This window comes from Nelumbo nucifera, chromosome 5 (assembly GCF_055504915.1).
Source record: "Nelumbo nucifera cultivar China Antique chromosome 5, China Antique-T2T, whole genome shotgun sequence".
NCBI lineage: Eukaryota > Viridiplantae > Streptophyta > Magnoliopsida > Proteales > Nelumbonaceae > Nelumbo > Nelumbo nucifera.
The window spans coordinates 27,705,556-27,731,430 of NC_142653.1; the positions used below are offsets into that span (position 1 = coordinate 27,705,556).

The 25,875-nt window shown below is 38.1% G+C and overlaps 2 protein-coding genes across 2 annotated transcripts; one reads left to right on the top strand and one right to left on the bottom strand.

Annotated features, from left to right (window-relative positions):
• Positions 1-4,036: 4,036 nt before the first annotated feature.
• Positions 4,037-11,455, top strand: RTH (RTE1-homolog). Its single transcript, XM_010273235.3, has 3 exons — positions 4,037-4,406; positions 9,217-9,507; positions 9,601-11,455. Exons 2-3 carry the CDS (start codon positions 9,238-9,240, stop codon positions 10,024-10,026), a joined length of 696 nt encoding a protein of 231 aa, XP_010271537.1. The 5' UTR covers positions 4,037-4,406; positions 9,217-9,237; the 3' UTR covers positions 10,027-11,455.
• A 2,685-nt stretch (positions 11,456-14,140) lies between these two features.
• On the bottom strand, positions 14,141-24,119 carry LOC104607570 (soluble inorganic pyrophosphatase 6, chloroplastic-like). Its single transcript, XM_010273236.3, has 6 exons — positions 23,690-24,119; positions 22,750-22,910; positions 21,221-21,321; positions 20,922-21,103; positions 16,091-16,189; positions 14,141-14,650 (listed from the first exon to the last, which is right to left on the bottom strand). The coding sequence occupies exons 1-6, from the start codon at positions 23,933-23,935 to the stop codon at positions 14,558-14,560; spliced, it is 882 nt and encodes a 293-aa protein (XP_010271538.1). The 5' UTR covers positions 23,936-24,119; the 3' UTR covers positions 14,141-14,557.
• Between the last annotated feature and the right edge of the window lie 1,756 nt (positions 24,120-25,875).

Here is a 25,875-nt window from a genome sequence, read left to right on the forward strand (position 1 = left end):
ATTTTTTTACTTGATATTTAAATAATTAAGAATTATAATATTTTTATCAAGGTTAAAAGTATCGACACTAATCGGTCCGTATTGATCGATAGGTATCGTTCTGAGACCCCTCTGATATGCCCTTAAGGTGGGTGCATCAGGGGTCTGACCGGTTCAGGGGGTGGAGAAGCCCTAAATCAGCCCCCTGAACTGGTTTTGGAAAAAAAAAAGTAAAAAAAGGGTATCGATTTGAGCATATTGATATTTTGAACCTTGATATATATATATATATATAAGCTTGGCTCGAGCTCGGTTGAAGCCGAGCCGAGATCGAGTAATTCATGAAGAGCTTGGCTCATAGCCACCCTTACTTCCTAGTTCTCACCCATTGTTATATATATATATATATATAAGCTTGGCTCAAGCTCGACTCATGGACACCCCTACTTCCCAATTCCCACCCATTGTTTTATATATATATATATATATATATATATATATATATATATATATAAGCATTGATTTTAAGTTACAATGTTCATACCAAACATAATACTACTCAAATCACTTGTTAAACGCCTAATGAGTATAAGTACCAACCAATCAAGTGTTTTGACATGAAATGTCATTCCTTTTTTAAACATTTGAACCTAAAATCAATGTTTAAAGTATTGATACGTATTGGCTCGTATCGGTCGATATATATCGTTTTGAGACCTTTTCGATACGTCTCTATAATGGGTGTATGGGGTATGACCGGTTTAGGGGGTGGAGGAGCCCTAAACCGGCCCCCCTGAATCGGTTTAAAAAAAAAGGCACAAAAATATGTATCGATTTGCTTGATACACTGGTATAGCCCCTACCGGCATATCGAACATATCGACATTTTCAATGTTGCCTAAAATGGCAATTGTACCAAACACAACTTCAATTGTGTGGAGGCACATACACTATGATAAGTGGCTACTATGGGGTGTGCTATTATTGGTTAGGGTTATATCTTATACTAGCCTATGAGAAACATACACAGTATAGGAAAACCTCGACCTCTCATTGAAAGAATGGTAGGATCCATCTAATGGACGCCATAAAGGTTGCGGAATGGGTGGGCGAATTTCAAAAATTTCCTACCTTCTCCCAACTAAGAATCATATTCCCTAAATTTAGAATACAATATTCAAGGATCTACTTGAACCCTAATCAAACCAGATCTGTACCAAAAGATAAATGGGAGGATTATACCTGATCCGGAGAAGCAGTATCTCCCAAAGTTGGTGTTCACGCCCAAAGAATGCTCCAAGATCTGTCCCTGCTGAAGATGACACAGCTGTGGATGGAACAGAACCAGCAGGGTGCGTCCTACACACTGGATCCTTCACAAGAATCCCCTGGATGTACTAAACACTGAATTCTTTCAGTCTTTCTTGCAAGACTGATGTCAAGAACTGGTTTCTTGACTTTCTTTTCTGCAAAGATCGAATCTTGCAATGTTGCAGATGGTGGCAGCAGGAGGAGATCTCCAGAAAACGAAAAAGGCTGAACTGTTTTTCTTTTCTGGAGAGTATGAGATCTAATCTCAAATCGCAGGAACCCTTCTTGCGATCTTGCTTGGTTCGAAATCTGATATTTCTCCCTCTTAGTTGGTTCGAAATCTCCTCCTTTCTTCTTTATTAAGAAATCTCCTCCTTAGGAGTTATCCCAATCCAAATCAGTATTTGGATAGGGGATGATCTCAATCCCTTTTCCAGATAGAGTTAGCTTACTCCTGATCTTATCAGGAGATTACCAGATTCAAATCTGATTTGAATTTGGTCTCTAAGAGTGGATAGAGCTAAGAGCCCAATCATTTTACTAACTTCAATCTAAAATTCGCCCCCTGGATGGGTGATCATATCAGCCCACCTCGAAATGGGCTTTTGGCCCATTAAGTGTTCAGTGTTTAATTAGCTTCCAATCTGCTGCCCAGTTGGGCTTCTTTGTATGGCGTGGGACCCAAGCATTGATCTACACACCAGCCACATGGGTTCGGCCTAGCCTTTAATACAAGGCCCAGCCGAATTCACTGAAAAACTCAATGAACCCCTTGAGTCCATCGTATGGACCCTATGGGCCCAACACTTACATTAAGTGGTCCCTGGGCCAAGCCATTTTATAAAAACCCAGGGACTGTGGACAGGTGCAAGATTAGCCCATCAGGTATTATCCTAAATGGTCTTACACTTAACCTCTCAGCCCTTAATGATCAAGCACTGCCCGACAAGAGAGGACCTCTCCCTCGGCTGCAAGGAACAGTGCCGCACTCTCCTCTCATATGGATCCCGGGAATTAAAACCATTTGCAAACATTTTGAAACCGTACATATATATATGAATATATTAATTTTGCAAAACAAAATTCCAACGATTGAAATCAACTGCCGGCAGTTTGGTTTCCATCAGAGAGAGTGCATTCCCGATCATTACCCTTTGTCCGACAAAGTGGCTGATTCTGTCACTATGACCACCCACTCAGATGAATTCTCAAACTGTCCCAACATACCCAGGTTTTGATCCCCACTAAGGATCTCACTGATTGGCATATCAAAGGCAGCCTGATCCAGCACCTAGTGAAGTGTCATAATCGAGTCTAGGGGTCAGGTGTAACTTTCCAGTTTTGCCCATCTATCTCCAAGGTCCAGGGCAAGACTGGAAATCTGGTCCGGTTCAAGGATTCAAGTAATCCCATACTGCATGTGCCTCGGGTCTTACCCTGATGGCTGAGACAGGCCATCCCAACACTTGGTGGCACACCAGCATCAGCCTTGGCAGGATAAATCTCCCCAGACTTATCCAACGGCTGTGAACATTTAAAACTAACATGAGTCTCTACAAATGTCCAGTTTTAGGGTTTTACACAGAATTAAACCAAACAACATGAATCAAACATGCACTTTATTTATTTCCATTAAATAACAAAAGTACATCAAATTAGATTGAAGCTAAGGGCATACATAAACTGCTTAACACTCATTTCATGGAAGCTGAAATCATAAAGTGAGGCATGGAGTCATAAAGTGACACACATGCCAATACAAAAAAGAACAATAGAGCAATACTCCAAACACACATGGACACGGGCTTGCCATCAATGTAACTTCATAGAATATTAAATTAAACATTCCTAAAACTCTAAATTACCCTAAAGCTATTTTATGAGACCATTTTTTCCTTTTAATTTAATTTTTTAATCCTAATTCTCACATGTTTATATCAACTTTCTTTCAACAAAGTTCATTTTGAGAACTTTAAATTTGTTGTTTAAATGTTATCAGCCCTATGGGTGATAACAATAAATATACGTATATATATATATATATATATATATATATATATATATATATATGTATGTGTGTGTTGAACACCCCAATTCACTCATTTATAATTCGTCCAAACCCTTTAGCGAGTTGGAAGCAGGTTGAATCACCTATTTGGTTAATTTAAATTGGTTGAACCGGTTTGTAGGTATCTATTGGGTTAATTTTGATAAGTTCATCTTGAGAATACTTTAGAATGTTTTTGTGCTTTAGAATGGTTATTTTCATTATTTTGATATTTATTGTTATCAAAAGATTCATCCCTTGAAATCTCGACTGGGAAAATTGATAATTTTATTTTCACTGTTATGTCAACACATCAAGAGGAGGGGGCAAAGTGTTGAAATCTAGACATTCAGTGGTGTAAGTGCTAACACCTCTAATGGGTGGCTATATCGATATTTTCTTTTTGAATGTTAGAATTTAGTGTCTGTTTGGTTTATAGTCAGTATCAAAATTTGTTGGAATTAGAATTAGAGTGGTCTATTACCATAATATGTTCGGTTCTGATAGAAATGGGAGTGAGAATTGAAATCAGTTGGAATGGGATTTCGTTTTGAAGGAAGGGAGGAAATGACCATTCCACTAGGAATGAGAATGGGATTCCGATTCCATTCAGAGTTCATATCTCCTGCCCATAAATACTCTGTTCACATCTACCCATATAATATTGCAGCCATACATCGTAAACATCTCATCCTCCTATATAGTATTATGCATGGAATGGATTCTTCCATCCAACCAAACAATTAGAATTTCCTATTTCAGATCCCCGTTCCCCCAACCAAACGGTCTCTCAAAATAGTGAGATTAATTTAATGGGTCAGACTGTCGGAGGTTGGCAGGACACAGGGTCGGAATGGGCCAATAGGGTGGAAATTGGGCAGGGTGGACGCGAGTCGCGAGGCCCACCGGCTATACCACGTAGCGCCTGCAGATTCGCGGATTGGATCCCGCGACTCCAGTCATTGAAGTGCATCTGCAACCCCTTCTCCAGTAATTCAAAGAATTCTGCTTGGGTCGTCGTCTCTACTTGCCAGTCGCCACTTTCCGTCCAAGAACCAAGTTCATCCAGGTACTCTAATAAACCTTCTTATCGCTTTGTCTTTCCAACGTGTTTCGATTATTTGACTAGTTTGTTTCTTTTCGAGGAAGTTTATGTACTAGGGTTTATTTATCTTCTGACCTTCAATTCAAATTTCAGAAGCAAACATCACTAAAGGAAGCTTCGTATGCTATAATCAAATTTTACACATATAATGAGAACCCTAAATAGTTTGACTGGACTGAACAGCGAGCTCCCTCCACGTCGTAAAATTGTATTGTTTTGAGTTAAATTAATTCAGCCTTTTTTCTTTCTGTCTGTGAAACTCATCAACTTCCATTTCTATCTGTATGCATATATATATTTTTAAAACTAACCTCGAGGAATCGCTATATTAATAATAAGAGCTTTTGTTCTTAGTCATAAGAGGGAAAGGAAAAGAGAATTGAGAAGATACCTCTCATTTTCTATGGTTCTTGGAAATTTCTTCTAATTATTAGCTTCTTCCTAACTCTCCTCAGAGTGTATCCACTCCAATTCTTTTTTTTTCTTCAGTGCCTTTGGAGCTTTACGGGAAGATAAATCTCTAGTTACCTATGAAGGGAAAAATATGTCACCGATCTTTCCTAAAACGATTTAATAAGGAAAAACCATATATATTCAAATTTAAACTAGTGGTTGATGTGTTGATCTATAATAGGCATAGGAAGTTCTTTTTGAGCAGTTCATGCATGGTGTTCCTCCCAAGTAGCCCAACCCAAGAACTTATCCGATTTGTTGAGCTTCTCTTTGATTTGTCATATTTACAACATAAACTGAGGCTTACTTATCAAAAAAAAAAAACTGAGGTTCTCATGCTTGGTGTGATATCTTCATTCTTGTCATGGAAGTATTTAATTACATTAAAATCCCTGCATTATAGTTAGCTGATTCTTTTAATCAATATCATCAATTATTAAACTATGATAAATGTAACGAAGAAAAAAGAATTCCAACATTCCAAAGACATTAGAATGAAAATGAGTCAGTAAAGAACAGCCAAAGGCTGACATTCAAATATCCAAATAATTCAACACAGTTTTACAAGTTTATGCCCAAGCCTGGTGTTCCTCATTCCATCTCAACCCTTGTAGACCCTTACCCAACTAGGAGTCAGGAGTATCATTTGCTGATCTTGAATTCCACCTGAACGTGCAGTTCATGTTGGATACCAGGGTCTTAGCTTCTCTTAATGGATATCTTGGGCTGCAATTGCATATTATTTACTTTGAAGATGTGTTTTCTGTCTCCTAGAAATACTTCCTTTGGAATATTTCAAGACACATGCTTGGGCAGAATAATGGACATTTGGTAATACAGTGAGAGAAAGAAAAGAGAATCATTTTATGCATCCAAGCATTTTTATGATGAAAAATAACAATTTTTTATTAGGTCAATGTTGTAATTGTTGATGAACAATAAGTCCCAGTATGCACGTTTGGTTTTCAACAAAGGCAATTAATAGCTCATACAATAGGAAAATGTTAAAATTTTAAGTTTGTGCCAGGTGACACTTTTTGCTGATTTAGAAGCCATGGTTAATAAAATCCAAGACACAGGAAGCGGTATACAGTGGATGGATCTGGCTCTGTTCAAACATGTTAGATGCTTAATGCCTTTTTTTCTTGATGCATTTAATATAATATATGTAAATAGAGAAAGCAATACAATTGCTTATGAAATTGCATATAGAGCGAGAAATAAGCAAGAAGATAGGATCACCATGAATACATCACCAGTCTGGATGAAACATTATTTTTTAGACTTGTTGCAGACAAGGGGAGACAGATGTAACTATGTTTAACAAGCAATGAAGTTTTTTCCCATTGCCAAAAAGGGAAATGTCAAAGGAGTTCCATTTATGTTATTATGAGGCTCCACATAGTGCAGTACATAGTTACCTGGTTTGTCTATTTGTATGGTTTGGGTTTAGGTTCATCTTTCATTATTCACATCCCTTCAGCAAACAGGCTTAGCTAGGGGCAGGCTTCTATTTTGGTTGGCTTAACGTCCATAATCTTGTTAACTAGAGTATGTATTTCTTGGTATACATGTTTCATGCAGTAGAGACACTCAGGTTAGGTATCTTATCCTTTTATGTTGTAGAGATAACAGCTAATTAAGTAGATGTTTTGTCCTTTTGGTTAGGCTTTCTTTAGTTGCATGCTTGTGCACAAGATTTTAGGAGAAAAACAAGGAATTTGCCTTTTAGCTTTTTATTTTTTTAGGTTTTCATGTTGCTTTGCTTCTTTTGAAGAATTGTACTTACATACCTTCTAATTAATGACATCTTGATTTAGAATTTTCTTTAATGTATCTTATTATTAGGCTACATCTGCTTTTGCAAATAACTACAAATAGATTTGTGAATCGGTTTGTATCAAACAGTTGACAAATAGGAGTACCAACTAGTGATTAAGTAACTGTGGTCAGGCATCAATAATCCTATGTTATGGAATCAAAGTATGCATTTCTAGTGAGGTATCCTTAGTAACAAAACATGATTATAATTCTGCTTCTCATTTCACAAAATAATTGCAAGTCCTAGAAACTACAAAATATTGATAATACACATAAACCTCCCAAGTCTCAAGGCAATATATAATACTGTTTTTCTGCACTCAAACTAGTTTTTTTGGGCATTGTTTTTGCTTCCATCAAGTTCCTTTACCGAATGAATTCTTATTGTAAGCTTACTAGGTGTGGTAGGGCGGTGGTGGTGGCCTGACTCCAAAAGTCCGAAGGAGAATGGTTGTGGGAGAAGTTGGTGATTTGCAGAAAACAAGAGTTATGATCTACCAAATTTAGTTAAACAAAAACTACACTTTAATGCATATTTGTTATGAAAAGTACCACAATGAATAGGAATATGCATTTCATTTTTTTTTTGATCAATAACTGAAATATAGTCATTAAAATTAAGAAGAATTACAAAGCAAGGGGGCTAAACAATCTTAGCTCCCTATAACAGTCTGTGAGCATCAAATACAATTACAATAAAGCCCAAAACAAAGAGGTTCTATTAACCCCTTGCCTAGCTAAACCATCTGCCAGCGAGTTTGCACTTCTCTTAACCCATTTGTACTGAATTTCAACATCCTTAGCCAGCCACTTGAATTTTCGTTTTTCATTGTTGTACTTCCATATCCTTGAGTTATCTTCTTTTAATCAGTTCACCACCACTTCAGAATCTCCTTCAATAATCAGCTTTCTAATTTGCATCTCCTTGGCTCTTTGAACCCCTTCAAGGGCAGCAAGAATCTCAGCCCGCAAGGAGTCTCCTTCCCCAATTGGTCCTAAAAACATAGCTAACAGATTTCCATGTTCATCTTTTATTGCTCCCCCTATTCCAGATGAACCTGGATTACCCATACTGCTGCCATCAAAATTTAGTTTAAGAAAGCCATTAGATGGGGGACTCCAGCAAGAGAGTGATGCCTTTTTAGCTGAGACTAATTCTGCAATTTCCTTCTAGTTTTTTACCATCTCATCTACTGAGAAGTCTGTAAACAAGGCCAAAGTTTTCAGCCAATTTATCACCCTAATATGGATTACCTCCAATATTACTTCCAAGGTTCTCTCCTTTTCTGAGAATTTCTGTGAGTTCCTCTCCTCCCAAACAGTCCAGCATACTGCAGCCCTCATACATCTCCACATAGCCTTGGCCCTTTTTATCGGCCGACTAGGCATGAACCTGAATAAACTCTGCACATTCAAAGGGGTGGGGGGGGGGGGGGGCACCTGCACCCAAACAAAGAAGTACACCATTCCCAAATGCTTTTAGTAAATCGACAGGAAATCAGTAAATGATATTCAGACTCACCATCAGCTTTGCAGAGATACACCAATGAAGACACAAACAACTGTTGGGTCTTTTCTTTGAAGTAGATCACATGTATTAACTCTTTCCAGAAAGGCTTCCCAACAGAAACTCCCAACCTTAGGGGGTATAGGAAGACTTTGTTAAATCTTGAGACATTCATAAGCTCTGGATAGTTGATGAGGTTTACCAAACAGGTTTATTTTTCGGAATGGTAATAAAGCAGAAGCAAATAAAATTTCAAAAGAAATTCTTAGTAGTATGGATGCAGGTATTCAGTTAAGGATTAGAGTTGTTCCAATTCTAGAACAAGAATTATGACGTTGATGGACTCACAAAAACAAAAGGAAAGTCTATTAAAGTAATTCAAGTATTTGCCATTACCTTTTGAAATGGCTAGATGACTAACAGCACTGTTGTCCATATTATGGATAAATTAAATAGTCAATCCAAATAGAAGCATTGCTGGCTTCTTTTAACTTTGTTTTTTAATAAGTTTAATTATATTTTATTGGACACAGCCTCTCTGTGTGTGCAGGGGTAAGGCTGCATACATCTGTCCCTCCCCAGACCCTGCATTGGTGGGAGCCTTGTGCACTGGGCTGCCCTTTATTTAATTAGATTTTATTATTTTAATTTTATTGTTCTCATTGTTTGATGGTTGCTTTATTATGTACATTTTTTCCCTTATAAAATGTAATCTTCCATTTATTTTATGGAAACCATGGATAATGATACTTTAATACCCCAAGGTTCATCTTGATGCCTCACATGGTCCTGATGTTTTCTCTCGAGTCCTCACCCTTATAAATATTGGCCTTAATGTTGTTAGTCAGTTTGTCAAGCGCAAAGGTGTTTGTAGGAATAACCAGAAATCACATTTTGTTGTTATTAGGTATAAGTTAAAGGTAAATGTGCTTTTGTTCATGAAAGACTGCACCTGGTTTCTGACACCTTTCTATCTGATACATTTATCCATAGGTAAGACAATAACTTTAGCAGATGGAAGAAAACACCAAACCAGATAATGAGCTGATGCTTGAGGCAACCATGACCCCAATTCTACAGATTGATCCACAAAGAGCCCGTTTTCCATTCTGCATTGTTTGGACACCACTTCCTTTAATTTCATGGTTCATACCTTTCATTGGCCACATAGGCATATGCAGAGAGGATGGTGTCATCTTGGACTTTGCAGGACCGAATTTTGTATGTGTTGACCACTTTGCATTTGGAGCAGTAGCTCGGTATTTACAGATAAATAAAGATAAGGTGACTAGTAATATTCCTAATTTCCTCGTTTGCAAATATTTCTAGATTACAAGCCATATCTAATGCTTGTTTCTACAAATTACTGGTCAACAGTGCTGCATTTCTGCTTGTTGGGATGAATATGAAAGGAAGGATGGATATGAGCATAGTGAACCTGTAAGACAGAGGATGACCTGGGATGATGCGTTACGGAAGAGCACACAGGAATTCCAGCATAGATCGTACAACCTCTTTATATGCAACTGCCATTCCTTCGTTGCAAATAACCTCAACAGGTTGGGTTATGGTGGCACCAACTGCTGGAATGTTGTGAACTTAGCAGCTCTTATTTTCATCAAGGGCCATTGGGTGAACAAAGCAGCCATTGTTAAATCTTATTTACCATTTGTTATAGTACTTACCTTAGGGCTTATGTTGGGTGGCTGGACCTTCCTAACTGGCCTGGCTTTCTTCACCATCTTGCTTGTTGGTTGGTTTCTTCTTGGTACATACTGCTTCAAGAGTCTCATCCAATTGTAGTTTGTCCTGCTATTAGTAAATTGTTGATAAAGTTGTATGGTTAGCAGCATGAACATTGTGAGAAACTGACATCATGTTGATTATTTAACACACACTCTCTCTCTCTCTCTCATGTTGTTATTGTAACCAATCCAATTGTTGGGAAACCACTTGAATGAAATGATATCTTGTAGTTTTTCATTACAATTTTGAGAGCACAACTTTATCATCTAAAATGAAATAATTTCAGGAGTTGTACAACGAAGCCATTTTTGGATTTTAAGAAACGTTTCCTTTTTCGTAAGATTGCAGTGTTGCCTTCGTTTTCAATGATGGATTTGTGGACATGCCATTAATTTAAACCAGGCATATATAACCAGCCTAGACTTCTGTTTAGTCTTGTGTTGATGTGTCTGTGTCAAACATGATAGCTTCAGCTTGGCTTCCGATCTCATTCCTATTTCCCCACTCAAACTAAAAAGTAAAGAGAATCTTTAAAATAGTTTAATTGTATCCTTAGCATTCTCCATGGTAGCAACTAGCAATTAGGATTAGGACACAACAGAACCGACCAAACCAATTGACCACGTGTATGGGTAAGTAAAAAGGATATAGATGAAAATGAAATGAATTGAGATGAGAAGACGTCCTCTTGCGGAATCCGCAAAGCAAAACCACGGTCGTTTTTCGGATTTCATAAATGCCCACAGGATGTGAAAAGCGCTTTCTTTCTCCTCTCACTCTCTCTCTCTCTCTTCTGTTCCCAGTTCTATCCTCCCCCCATTTCAAAGTTCAAAGTTCAAAGTTCAAACATGATAATACTGCCCATAGTTCCAATGATAAACCCATAGAATTACTAAAAAAACGTGAACTAGCAACAACCCCACTTATTCCTGCGGCTGCGGCTTCAACTGCCAGTTTTTCCATTGCAATCTGTTCTTATGCCATCACTATATAAACAAGGTTAGGGGCGTTATCTTTTGACTCACTACACTAATACCTCTCTCTCTCTGGGTTTCCAATCTCTTCCACTCCAATATGTCTCCAACAGCTGCAATGCTGATTCTTTCCCACCACTACAAATCGTCGCCTACATCTCCGACGTCAGCTGGGGATGAAACTGCCGCTGCTTTCCAAGTGAGCGTCTCGGCGGGGAAATGGTTTTCTAGTCTCTTCTTGCGAGGACCCGTCCAACAACAACAAAAACACTCCCAAACTTCTCCTCCTCCCTCCTCTGCCTCCTTGGAGCAGAGGTTTCAAGAGGCCCTTCAACTCAGTTGCTGGTCTTCCTAACTGCTGACTGACCCTCAGAACGAGGAGGAGGAGATATAATGTATATATATATATATTAGCATATACCAATTTCTGTCGATCCCGAATGTACTGGACTTTCTGTTGTGGATACTTCATGAGTTGTACAAAAACACGGAGAACGAAATATATTTCTTTCGAGCTTTCGAGTCTCGACCAGATCAGATGTAGGGGGAACGGATAAATGGTTGAAATACAAGTGATCAAAGAAAGGTTCAACTAAGCCCTGTTCTGGGTTTGCATAAATCCCACTAGATGTCTGGAATACACAGTACACACATCGCAGCGAAGCTAATTTATTTATTTTACCTCCTAAACAATCTCCAACTGTGAACAGTCGGGCCTTGACCTGGGAATTAAGAGAATTGATACAATATGATTCGACGCTCTCTGGTCATTCTCTATCCAGCATCAAATCATCATTAGGAGTTTAAGACCGGAAATGAGACAAGAAGGGAGAACCAGCTAAAAAGTAGTACAAGAATCTTCAAGACCATTGCTCTCTGGTGGTGGTGTATAGAGAAAATACGATATCCATCACTTTCCCCACTTCTCTCAACAAGCAAGGTAATTTTGGATATGCATTGACACGGCGGATGGATCTGGATACACATTGACTGACACATTACGGAATTTTTTATAAATCTTGTAAATATATTGATGACGCTAAGCACTAAGATAGCGTTTGCTTAGGTTTTTTAAGCCTCCAAAAAGGTGGAGATAAAAGAGCTCCAAACCCATGTTTTGATCTCACCACCAGCAGAAAATGATCGAACGACAAAACAAGAAACTGTTTCTGACAAGTCTCTAACGCCAGCACCAACGCTACGCCATTGGCACCTCCTACCAATCTGCCAATAAAAACCCAAGACCTAACTCTACACCAACACCAGCGCCAATGCGAGAGCTACCGACACCTCCTGCCAATATGCCGATGAAAACTCAGAACCTCCACTCTGTGGTGTAGAGGAAATCCGTCTTGATGGCAAGAAGAGTTATTCCTCTTTTCACCGGTTCTCTCCGAGCCTCAATCTCACCAGAGACGTCTCCCTACAGAGACAGCTCCACCTTGGAGGGTTCAATTACATCTATGTTAAGTTCTTTGGAATGAGCCAAAGAGGAAGTAGCGTGTTTTGATACCTAGATTTGGGCAGTTTTGAGGGAAGCAATGATTTAAGGAGAGAGAGATAGATATTGAAGCCGGTGCTGTGTTGGTTTTGAAAGTTGAAATTAGTACAGGTACAGGGTAGCCCTCTGCCTCAGATATGCACCTGTATTCAAAACTCCTCCCTAACTGCCCACCTCATCTCAGATGATGGAATCCAGATCTTAACTGCCCACCTCATCTCAGATGTATTAGATAATAGTCAAATAGTAAGTGTATATTTAGTCAATTAATTAACTAAATGATAAGGGTAATTTAAGAAAATTTTCCTTTATTTTTTAAGATGGCATTAACATACACTTGTCACTTGAAAAATGTTAATGTTAGGAACCGGAAGAGAATATTTATTTTACTAATACTTGAAATGCCAATTTTAGAGTTAAAACTTTTAGATTGAAAGTCAAAAATTAAAGCCTGTTTTAATTTCTTGTGGGAGACCTGGTTTTAACTCTCCAGACGTATTTAATTTGACTTAATCATTACTTATGAATACAAGTTAGCATTAATTATGATTAGAATGTAGGCAATTGCAATAATATAAGAGTAAGTGGAAATTTTTCAAATTTCAATTTTCTTGATGAATTCAGTATGCATGTATACATGGAAAAAAAAAAAAAAAACCATGCTGCCGGAAAGTCATGATACGGGAAGGGCTAAGGGCTTTCACCAATCAAAACCCCCTTGTATTTGATAAATAACTACGTGATTGGTTATCACTTTTATGATGCCATTTGATTAATTTACAAGTGTTTTAATGTTTTCAGTGATATATGCCATATAGCCGATATGACTTAAAAATAGGGTAAATCATAATAATCCAATGTTCAAAGTATCGTTATGTATCAATCTATATCGGTCGATACGTATCGTTCCAGGACCCTTTCGATACACCCCTATAGTGGGTGTATTGGGGGTTTGACCGATTCAGGAGATGGAGGGGTCCTAAACCGGTTCCTTTGAACCAGTTCAAAAATAATATAAAAAAACAAGTATCGAAATGTCCGATAAGCCTCTACCGGCATATTAATATTTTGAACCTTGCAATAATCCTCTGTAATATGGATAAGTGACAAATATCCCTTTAGAACAAAGTTCTATTGTGACAAATACCCCTTGACCGTTAAGTAACCTGATGGAAAGTACTAAATTATTAAAATATCCTCTTTTGTAATTCGAAGGGCATAACCTGAAATTTTCAAAATGACAAAACTGAGCAAAGCCATTTCCTCGTTCATTTTCTAATTTTCTACTAAATCCAAACCTACACAAAGATACCATCAGAGCACCATCAATTTGACAAGAACCCAACATTGCTTTCTCCCAAAAGTTGTTGCCACAATTTCCCCAGCGAAGAGCTATTTGGTGTGCTGTCATCAAATATAGAAGAATATCCAGTAATACCAAAAAAAGTTGGCATCTTTTACACCATCGTCAAAGAAGAATGTATTTTTATGCCATTATCAAAGAAAAAAACCTATGTACATGTTTTACGCCAACTATTTTAACCATATGAAAGCCAGTGGATTATCAAAATGCAAATAAAAGGATAAAATCATCTAAGCAAATAATAAAGGGTAGTTTTGGGACTTAAAAAGTTTAAACAGCCAAATAAAAGTCTTTTTCGGAAGTTAACTGATGGAATGCTGACAGAGGGGGGCCTTTGTCGCAACGTATGAGGGGTCTTTGTACTTTTACCCAAAAAAACCCAATGTCGATACATAATACATAATACATGATACATGATATGTATCAACCAATACAAATGGCAAATGACATGGAAACTTGGATATTCCACCCATGCCAGTTAACCTGGCAACACACCCCTGAAGAAAATGATAATTAAGGTCTCACTCCTAAAGTTCAAAAAAAGTTGCTATAAATTTATTAAAATGGATAACAAAGAAGCAAGATTACACTAGAGTAGAAGAAAAAACAAGAGCCCTATAGTAGTAATAAATAATAATTCTGTTTTCCTAGTCCAGACATTAATGTCATTGGCCAAAAATTCTCTGCAGGGTCACGGGGAGGATAAAGCAACAGTATTGCAGCCCTGCTTGACCAATTATATTTCAGAATTCAGACCAGTGAGAGCTCTCCAGAGGGTATCGATCTCTTCACTAATTTGGCCCAAGACTCGTTGGTCTCAGTGATGACCTTTAAAGCATATTCCTGCGTATCAGGAAAGAGAGAAAAATCCTTATCAATATCAACAACAAATTATCTTGACATACACTAATTCAATCGATTATTCTAGAGATAGATGAGTTAAGTGATTGAAAATTTCAACTTTAGGGGTTGCCAGATCCACAGTATTGGAACTCACTACAATAACTCGTCACTATGTCAGAAAGCTATCAACTACAGGCTAGCCTCAAATTAAATCTGACTATTTGTCCGCTTAGCGGAAAACATCAATAATTATTTGCACACACAAATTACTGTAGTTTGTTTTTGTGCAAGTGAGATTAATTGCTAAATATCCGCAAGGTATATCTGTTAATTATATAATGGTTTTAGGAATTGATGGATGGATGTCATGTATTTCTTTTCCCTTTTATTTTTCAGTAAAACTGTATTTTTGCATTCAAGACACACAATTAGCATCTATATATACTGATTGGAAGTGCATATATACTCATTTTTCTCAGGGTTAGACCGTCTAATCTCCCTTATGTTATGATCTTAGGTTGTGTTTGGATTTGTTTTTGCCTCAAGTGTAGAATTGAGCACCTATGCACAAGCAAAGGCAGTGTTTTAATCCAGAGCAGATAATCAGATCAATTTGAGTTTGGTAAACCATGATATTTTTCTACTTTAGCAAAAAAAATCAGTTTGGTAACACTTCTCAGAATATTACTTCTTTTGAATACATAGGACCCACTTGAGCCAAGATTGGAACCCATTTTAAATGTCCTCTCAAGTGCAAGCTGATTGCAATTGCACACCTAGTTAGCTAAGCACTGTTTTTTTAGTCAAAGTAGCTTCTGTTCTTTTATTGACTTCAACCAAAAGAAAGAAAAATTAATTGTGTTCTCATAAAATTGCTTTCAGAGCAGGTGGTTACAATGTCATTCAAGCTTTTTTCAGAAAAAAAAAGTTGCTTTCTCATAACAATCTAATGCAACTTAAACTGTCAATTCTCAAAATTATTTTTGATGGATAACATGCGAAACTTTATTAGTTGTGAGAAAAGAATGGATACCTATAAACAGTGCCTAGCACCCTAAGAACAGGCTGATTATATAGCCTGAACCAATAAAAACCAACTTCCAAAGTCCTAACTTCCTTAACTATTATGATACGTTAGGAAACCCATTTTACCCCAAGAAATCCACGCCTATTCACTCCCTGTTTTGCTCGTCAATTCTCAATAATTTCTACCATACTTTGCACTATTCTGATTGAATTAACCATCAAAACAGCAGACAAAAATAGAACTTTGATGTCAAGTTTATACAGAACAGATTCCATACTAGGATCACTATCCAAACCCTTTTAGCCAGCAAGTTACCCCCACATATGGAAAAAAATGAGTTAAGAAACTTCTATTGATCCTCTCAAGCAGATATTTCTTGCAACAAGTTAAAAAGGGAATCAAAATTAACATACCTTATTGGCTGCCTTGTTGCCAAGACCAAACTTATTAGCAGGCTTTCCATCTGGGATTTTATAGTCTCTGAACCAGTTTCTAATTGCAGTGAGAGTTCCCTAAAGAAAACTGCAGATTAGACCAAGAAATAGATAGAGAAGACAACCGAAAAAAGAATGCCAATGAACCAATTTGTGAAAGTAATCTCTCCTAATATTACGGCAAACTTATGTGGGATTTTCCTGTAGATTGTGAATTTAATGCCAACATTTTCTGCATTTTATTTAATTGCATGAATTCATTTTTGGGCAAAACTCATAAATTACAGCAAAAAAGTTTAGGAACATATTATTACATAGTAAATAGGTAGTTTTAGGATTTCAACCATAAAGGTGGTAATTACCAACAATGAAACTAGAACATTTCACATAAATGACACAAGCAGCAACAGTCCCATGCAGCCTTAACACATTTGCTAGGGCAAAAATCAAGAGAGAAAGGTTATGACATTCCATCAAAACACCCTATATATACTATTTGCCTTTTTTTTTCCCTACCCCACAAAAGTCAGAAAGAATGTAGTGGACTAGATTATTGCAGTAAATGTAGTGGTACTTTTTGGCTTAAACAATCTCCTTCACAGAAACTCATCTAAAAAGGAGAACCTTAAATTTGCAATATAACTGGCAAAGCGGTAAAAAAATAGACTTTACCCTTGTATGGAAGATATTAGTTCTAAATCTAAGCCTTAGTACAACCGTTTTGAGTACCTGACAAGAAGACTATGCACCATGGGGGAAAGCCACCCTTTTCCTATCTGTTAAAACAAGCCCTGGTGGGTAAGCTGGCCATTGAGTTGTCCAAGTATGGTTATCTTTGTGGGAACTCCATTGGAAAACCAACCCACCAGGTAGTTGCCTCCAGGGAGTGAGCACAAACTTGATCTCCCCAAAGAAAGCATCCACTAGATGAATAGAACCCGCCACCAAGTCTTTTATCTGCCATGGAGGTGTAGTAGTTCTTGCTAGATACTTGCTATGACCTTAACACGGTTTCTGGCAAAGATTGCTCTCTCATGTATCACTAGTTTCAGCTATTAGAACTGAGGATTTGACAATATACTTCACTTTGCAGTAGTAGGTTGCCCTGAGTCTTCAAGCAGAATTAGGGTCTGTTTGGTTTGCTTCTAGAATAGGAATCAGAATAAGAATTGAAATCCCTTGGAATCGGAATCAGAATAGTCTATTTCCATAGCCTGTTTGGTTCAGATGGGAATCAGAATTAGAATTAGAATCAGCTGGAATGAGATCTCATTCCCAAGTGAGAGGTGGGGGGGAGGGGTGGAACAGCCATTCCCTCAAATGGGGAATGCCATTCGACCAGGAATGGGAATGGGATTCCAATTCCACCCAACCAAATGGTTGGAATCGAAATGGGCCATTCCGATTCCAGACTCTTGTTCCCACGACCAAATGGTCCCTTATTCTTTTTCACAACAGCATCAGAGTTAATCTTGGCCCAAAGTCCTGATGCAATTCCTCCTCACCCAAAAAACATCCACTATTAATTGACAAGCCTCTAGATTCATCTGAATTTCCTACTAAAAAGATTAAAAAAGATCCATCTGAATTAGATATGCGCACATGAAAACAAGGTTCTCATCTCATCTCTGTGATTTAGCATCTCAAACTCTGGGCCATCTGAATTGTTATGCAGCCACCCAATAACAACTTCTGAATGTACTGCCATATCAACCCTCCAACACCCAGGGAATTTATTTTTGATAAATAACTTCAATTTATTATTAAAATCTTATGAACAACATATATACAATGTGTTATACACCATTGAGGAGAGAACAATGCTTCCCTTCCCCATGGGAATAATGTTACAATTTAGTCCAAAATAATTGATTTCTATTTACCCCCTGCATCTCCGTTGTTAACCATTTAAACTTTTTAATTCATTTATATAGATCCATAGGGCCTCCTTTTACGTTGCAACCACCCCACCACCTTAGAGTCACCTTCAACCATAAGTTTCTTGATCTTCATTTTATTTGCCTATTTATCCCCTGCATCACAGCCATAATTTCAGCTCTTAGTGATTTGCTTTCCCCTATCGGCCCTGAAAACAAATCCCTTATATTACCCTTTACAACTCAAAACACTCCCCCTTATACCTGAAGGCCCCAGATTTCCCAAACTGCTCCCATCAAAGTTCAGTTCAAAAGTCCCTCTGGTGGTTCAATTTTCTCTTTCTTATATTTTGTGTTCGCCACTTCTTCCCATTTTCTAACAACATCTTCTGTTAAGAAAGTTTTAAATAGATCAAGTAATTTGATCCAATGCTCCACCCTAACAGTCACACATTCAACGACTGCCTCCACAATCTTTCTTTCTCCTCGAAAATTCTAGCATTTTTTCCTCCCAAATTGTCCACACAATTTCTACTCTTGTCATCTTCCTTAACCCTTGCCTATTTTGATTACTTGATATTTCATCTTTTACTAATCCTTGCATTTTTTGAGAGAGGATCTTGTAAATTTAATCACATTGATAATATTTTGGGAAATTCTCCAAAAAAGACATGATTGTATTAAATATTGCATTTAGGGCATCCCTTTCACATTATTGTCTTTAAGGGTTAGGTATCTTAAAATAATTTCTTTGGAAGGTAAAACATGATGGAATACAAACCACCATTTTATTACTTTTGAAAACACAAATTTATGCTTACCACATACAACCGGTTCCATGTGACACCATTTTAAGGGTCCACATGCTTTAGTTCAAAACCCTCACCACATCTCGAATTAAGCCACTTCTCTAGGCATTTTTTATAAACTTTCAAATAAAATCACTGGAATCAAATTATTGGGGAAGATGGTTTTTCTTTGAGGTATGCCAATATGAAGATAGAAGTATACTTCCAAGGTTTTTGAGCAGTGTATGTATAACAATTTCACTATACATCTTTATCCCCTAGATGGGGTTTACAATGTACTTTTGAGGAAATATTTCCTCCAATGATACAATCTTTTGCATTTACCTTTGTTTTTTTTATCAGCGCTTTTGCATTTACCTTTCAAAAAATATCTTTTTAAACAAAATCAATTGAACCAAACATACAGAAGGGCAAGTTATCAGTTTTCAAAAGTCATGAGACAGTGGGTTTATATTCTGCCAGGTTTTACCCCTCAAAGCAATAATTTTAAGAGTCTTAATCCTTAAAATCAATGATGTAAGAAAGTTGCACTAAGGGTTAATATAGTCATGCCTATTTTGGTAACGTGAGAAAGTTTTCAAAGGCCATGAGACAGTGTGTTTATATTCTGTCATGTTTCACTCTCAAAGCAATTATTTTAAGAGCCTTAATCATCAAAATCAATAATGTGAGAAATTTGCACCCAATAGCAATATTTAATATAACCATGCCCATTTTGGTAATTTTTAACCTTAAAATTTCCAGTTGCTTATCAGAAATCTCCAAACTAAGTTTTGTTAGAGAAGTTCTAGAATTTCTCTTCACCCAAATGCTCCACAAATAACAGCTGAGCATTCCACCACAGCTCCACATTATCCTCCGTTGTCACAATATCTTTTTCTTCCTAATTCTTATAGTAAACTTTGGTATCATGTATTTTCATCGCACTTTTATCAAATAACCTCTATGTTGAAGTCAAACTAATAGATCACAGAACAGGTTAGATTGATGCCTCTCTTATTGTCCACTCTTAACTAAGCTCCAAAGTTTTGAAGTCATTTTATGCTCTTTTAAGTGCAAATAAACAAAACCTTTGTTAGATGTATTTAATCTATTTGTATGATTGGGTCTTGGCCTCTTGCCTCAAAGGAGTTCTCTCATCAGTCCACTATTCAGCTCCTTCAATCCGTTGATTTAGGAACTTTTAATTGTATCTGCACTTTGGGGGATGTAACACCAAGTTTGTAGGGTTGCCCCCTGAAGATCTGTTGTGCTATTTTCTATTTGATATTTGAATAAAATTACTTTACCTTTTTCAAAAGAAAAAAAAAAGGATATCTAACTCTAATTTCCTCTTGATTTTGTTTTACAGCATATGGTAAATTAGTATTACACATTGAACAGTGCACTTGTTTTTGGAGTGCAACCTTATTATATCTATAAAATCTTACTTACCTTGAAAAACAAAATAGTAAAATCTCCCTTCAAATGCCAAATGGCACAGTCTCACCAAATACTTAACTTCAAGTCCTTTTCAAGCAAACCAGTTGCAAAGTAGAACCACCACCATGGAAAATGAAGATGGGGTGGAGGCATACAAGAATTAACGACTTATCATATCTAAAAGTCAGTAGCTGTTCTATTGGATTCGTTGTCCTCTTATTTTCTTGTTTTGATAACAATGACATATTATGAAGAAATTAACATTAAGAAATGAAATTGAAACTTTTGGGAGGAACAAAAAACGAAGGGGAGAATGAAATAAGTGGAAAATTTTAACCTGTAATATGAACTGGAATTAATTGTGACCAGTTTAAACATAAATGGATGCAATATGGTGCTAGGGGATTAACTATATTAATTGTTCTTTCATCAATGCTTACCCATCCCACCATCCTGGATGTCACTACTTCTGATCTTGATTGCCTAGGTATAATATTCATTATTGAAAAGGTAATAGATATCATGATTGGCAGAGTTGAACAAAGTAACACCATTTCTTTACTGGTACGTAATGATAAACTATACAAGTTCAGATGCAATATTTTGAATATAGAAGACATCTGGAATAAGGAGATATTCCACCATATTAAGTCCAACATAAGTACAAAATATCAGTAGTAAGTGAAAAACATTAAAGTTTACCGGAAAATGTTTCTCAACATCATGAACATCATTGACTAGAGAAGCTCTTGGGTCATCCAATGAGATAGCAACTATTTTCCAGTCAAGCTCTCCCTCATCAATCATGGCTAAAGCAGCTAAAGGCTTGATGCTGAGAATCTGGCCTATCTTTCCCTGGGTTCCCCCAATCTCAACAACATCAACTGGAAATTGAAGTCAACTAGGAAGATTAACTGGCTGGTTTCTTATTGAAAATAACAAGGTGCATGGAGATTTGTGACATTACAATGGGTTGAAATATAAAAGTTTACTGATGATACCTGGATCATTATCTCCTAATGCTCCTTCAACTTCAGAGTTTGAAAAAGACGGGTCTTCCCATGTCTGTGGTAGCAATCCATAATTCCAATCTATGTTGTAGCTGAGAAAGGAAAAATGAAAGAGTTCACAAATATGCTTTATAAGGCAATAACATCTTAAAGGGAAAAGAAGGGGAGTAGAAAGAGTTATGATCCGGTCAATACTTGTAGCCCCCCAAGGATGGTGAAAGAAAGAAGTGGATACCATTTTCCAAACCTGGGTGGGAATGATGGCATGATTCTCATTCTAAACAGGATAAACCATTTTGGATGAGAGACATCAGGTAGATCTATAGATGATAAATCCAACGGTTTTTTTATTTTTTTCCATGTATCAGTTACTGAGCCTCTATTCTGCTTTTTTCTCAAAAATAAGTGTTATATATCCAGATTTGGGTTTAATGGCCTACTTATGCATTTTACAACTGCAACTCTGAATCATTTAATAGCATTCAACATCAATGTGTGTGTATAAAATGCCCATAAAAATCATTAAAGAAGATGCTTTTTATCATTTTTCATCCAAATGTCTCTTGTGTTTCAAATAGGGGCGTGCCCTATTTAACAAAGCAGGGTCTCTCCTTTTTGGGGAAAGGTAAGCAAGGATTAAGATGCCAACCATTTTTTGAGGCCCGAGTGTGAAGCACATCTGCCCAGGACAAGATGCCAAAGAGAAGAATAGGAGCAGCTAATGGCCAGAGAGCCAAAAAAATAAAAGAATAAAAAATAAAAAATAAAAGCTAACCAGGTGGGAAATCATCCCTAGAAGAAAATGGCTCTCTTGCCCAACCTTGGAAGGTGTACCAATTGCCTAGCTAGAACTAACAAGGAGGTGCAAGTGAGGATGAAGATAAGCAAAAAACCTTGCTTTGCAGAGGATGATGGTGGACAAGGGGAGACATGGTAGGCAATTGGTATAACATTTAACATCGGTGCATACACCTGTACAAAAAAGTTGTCCATTGAACACCCTATAAAAATGTGTCTGCGTGCACCCAAACAATGATGTAAAAATCCCAGAATACATCTAGAACAAGTAATAAGACTAATAGGCTGTAAACCTATAACCACTCATTTTCTCAGTAAAAGAATGCCTTTCATTCCACATTCTCTAGCCAACTAATCAAAAGAGGAAATCTAAGATAAACATGGGTAAAGGGAAAGAAGTGGTGTACCAATGGCATATAGAGGTAAACTTCCAGTTGGTGACACCCACCTTTTTATGATCCCATTTAAAAGGGATCTTAGTTAATATATCTTATCAGATATGGTGAACCCAGATAAAATGAATTGAGACAACACATTATAGCATCACATTCAACCTATTTTTAGAAAAATATGAAAAAAAAAAAAGCAAAATAGAAACCCAGTCTGAAACCTATAAACTTCTTTCCAACCTATAAATGTTTTGCAACATGAACAACAATACCATTATGTCCATCCAAGAGGTGATGATATTTAATGAAACCACCATGAAAAATAAAACTTACGGGTAGTATCGGAGTTTCCCCTTCTTAGTATCCTGCTTTATGGGGGTGTATGGCTCATCAGTAGCAACCTCCATTTTTGCACTTGTATTTTTTGGTATTTCAACAATAAAATTAAAAATGCCACCACCTAAATGCAATGGTATGTCATGCCAAGGGGAAACCTGCACAGGAAGTAAAAACTTCCTTTGTTAGTAAGTATTCACCTCCAATGTCTCATCCTCGAGAACCAAAACAAGACACTCGTATTGAGCAACAAGCTTAAACCTACATAACAAACAAGAAGAAACGAAGAATGATTGTCATGATCAAAACTGAAACACAGAGAGAGAGAGAGAGAGAGAGAGGAAAACGCTTATAACTTTATTTTAAGGAAACAAACTTTGTAATTAATGATTGTCATGATCAAAACTTTAACTTTGAACCTTCCAAAATCTTACAAGTTAAATTGTCCCTCTCTGTCAGTGACCAAATTGCATTCAATGCAAATTGAGTACTCTGAACCTGAAAGAGTAAAGAGATAAAGTTTTGGAAGATTTATTTCCCTCCCTGGATCGCCCCAACCACCAGTCACACGAACAAACCCATGGGATAAAACGGAGTAAAACAAAAACTCAAACCACCAATCAAGAATAAGAAAACCATCAGCATTGTCACAAATGCTAATCAAAAGCAATGAATTCTATCGCAGTAAGGTTAGACCAAAGTGTGCTCGCAATTACAACGAGACACCTGGACTTGAGGTTAGTTTACAAATTTGAGAAACGCTCAGAAGTCCACGGTTCAATAGAGATACAAAGTTACCCAAGTCAATAAATAAGACCCGTACTACTTCGTATGAGAAGAAGAACCACACTCCGGAAAAATAACCCTTGGGAAATTATAGCACCAAAGACTAGAAGAACAAATTATATAACATCGAAGCCGAGAAACAACAAGGAACCTTTCTGCCAGATTTGTCGAGGAAAAAGACTCTGTAATCAAGGGTTTCGGGATGACCCTCTTCTTTGATCTGAAATTGGGGCTTGTAAAGAGATTTGCAGGTGAAGAGCCTCTTGGTTGTTCTATTGACATTGAAATTGGTCTTGAGAGCTCTCTGCCTTACAGAGAAGGACTGTTTGAGAAGAAGAGTAGTGTTGTTGCCATGATGAAGCATTCCTGCTGATGCTGTCACTCTAGTGGCCGCCATGCCTGCTCCCAACCAGAACTCGTCACCAAGCACGGAATGTTTTGGGCTCTCCTCCTTTCCTTTTTCCTTGGTACGAGTTATTCAAACCTTTTACTTTCTGACCGGACCGGGAGAGCATACGATCGACACATTAACGGTTCGATATGTGCCGCGTTGTTGCTAGCCAACCTGTTGATGTAACCACTGTCCGATTTTGTGGTTGGCAGACATTCGAATCCTCTTCCGTAACCGGAGAATGCTGAGCCAATCATGATATTATACATTATGCAGGCAGCAGGACCTACGTTCACCAAGCTGATGTGTTTAGAGGTATAAATCGGACGGGCCGCGGCCCGGCACGGAACGACAACTCACAGACCGTGTCAGGTCCGACATGATGGTTTGTGACGTGTTGGGCCTGGGGTTTGAAGTCCATGGGCCGGTATGGCATGGCATGATCAAGTGGGTCGTATTGCCTGCGGCCTGTGTCAGCACAGCCCAGCCCATATATATTATTTATATATTTATATATAATATATAATATATTAGTACAATTTTATTATACTAATTTATTTAATTATTATATATATAAGCAATTATATACATTAAATTTCATATAAAATTAAAATTTTTAATTTTTTAAATAAATAGGCAAAAATAGCTTTGGCCCCTTCCATGGTTTGACTTGGGCCAAGGCTTGGCCCACGGGCCAGCCCAACCTGCGGCACGATACGGGCCCACGCGGGCCTGAACCGTGGGCCGTGGGTCATGCCAGGCCAACCCCCAAAATTTTCACCGGGAAAAATGGCACGCCCACTTTATACCTCTAGATGTGTTCTATTGGTTTTACTTTAGGTCCAGATTAGAGTTAAACTGTAGACGATATAAACTCGCAACACTTCAAATAACGGGCTCTGTGATCTGGTCGTCCATTGGGCTCTAAAAGCAAGGTGAGGTGGGCTCGGACTTGCTACCCACTACTTGTTCCCCATCTCAAGCCACACGGCATAACGGTTGCACATTGGAAATATCTTCCTTTTTCATTTATAGGAAGATGTTCCCGGCGACGGTGTTCGGGAGTCCGGATCTTCTATCAACAGTATCAGGTGGAGACATGTGTTCAAAACACACTTACAAGCTTCTCATGTATGAGCCAATGGGACGGACGTTAGTCCTCCCTTTGCTCTCAAACATGTTCTCATTTTTATCTTCCCACCTGAACAGTTATTGATGGTGCGCAATCCGGCTGGTCCTAGATGTCAATGACCTTGCCTCTGAACGGAGCTACAGGGAGCTTGAAACAGAGAAGATGAGGAAGCTCTAGGGGGGAACCCGGTATGAATGCTCTGAAGCTCAAGTTAGAATTCTTAGGCAAGATAAAACCAGATGGCGCAAAGTTCACATACCTTGTTCTTGGGGGGTAGGGAGCCTTTTATAACCATCTCGTGCACTCACTCCTAAGCTTCTGTCAGGTCGGGTATGATTACTTCTGGGCTCCTGCCAGTTGGGTGTCATCCCCTCTGCTGGACAGAACCGCCACTGCTCCCTTTTGTCGGAGCCGTCTCTGCGACTGGCGATGACGGTGGCAGGTGGCGGTGGTAGGTGACCGTTGAAGGGTGGCTGTCAAGCGTCAGATCCCAAGTCAGTCAGGTGCGCCGCCCTTGGATACGGACCTCCTCGGTGTCAGGTATGGTATGTTTGTTTAGTTCGGCGTCCTGGAGGCGAAGTGCTGGAGTGGCGAGCGAGATGGTCTTGAGTTCGGATAGGGGAGTGTCCCGAACTGCCATGAGGCGGGCCAGTTCGGATCATTGCCTTGTGTGGCTCGGGGCCTAAGGGAGAGTTCGGGCTCCTCGTGGGGAGTTCGGGCTCCTCGTAGGGAGTTCGGGCTCTTAGTAGGGAGATCGGGCTCCTCGTAGGGAGTTTAGGCTCCTAATAGGGAATTCGGGCTCCTCGTAGGGAGT

Bases quoted from the DNA above. Each gene is read 5' to 3' on its own strand.
- RTH (XM_010273235.3), top strand. From the start codon at position 9,238: ATGGAAGAAAACACCAAACCAGATAATGAGCTGATGCTTGAGGCAACC. The intron at 9,508-9,600 runs GTGACTAGTAAT...ACTGGTCAACAG, and splicing joins TACAGATAAATAAAGATAAG to TGCTGCATTTCTGCTTGTTG.
- LOC104607570 (XM_010273236.3), bottom strand. From the start codon at position 23,935: ATGGCGGCCACTAGAGTGACAGCATCAGCAGGAATGCTTCATCATGGC. The intron at 22,911-23,689 runs GTTCCTTGTTGT...CTTCCTGTGCAG, and splicing joins TCGACAAATCTGGCAGAAAG to GTTTCCCCTTGGCATGACAT. The intron at 16,190-20,921 runs GTAAACTTTAAT...AGTTTTCTTTAG, and splicing joins ATGTTGAGAAACATTTTCCG to GGAACTCTCACTGCAATTAG.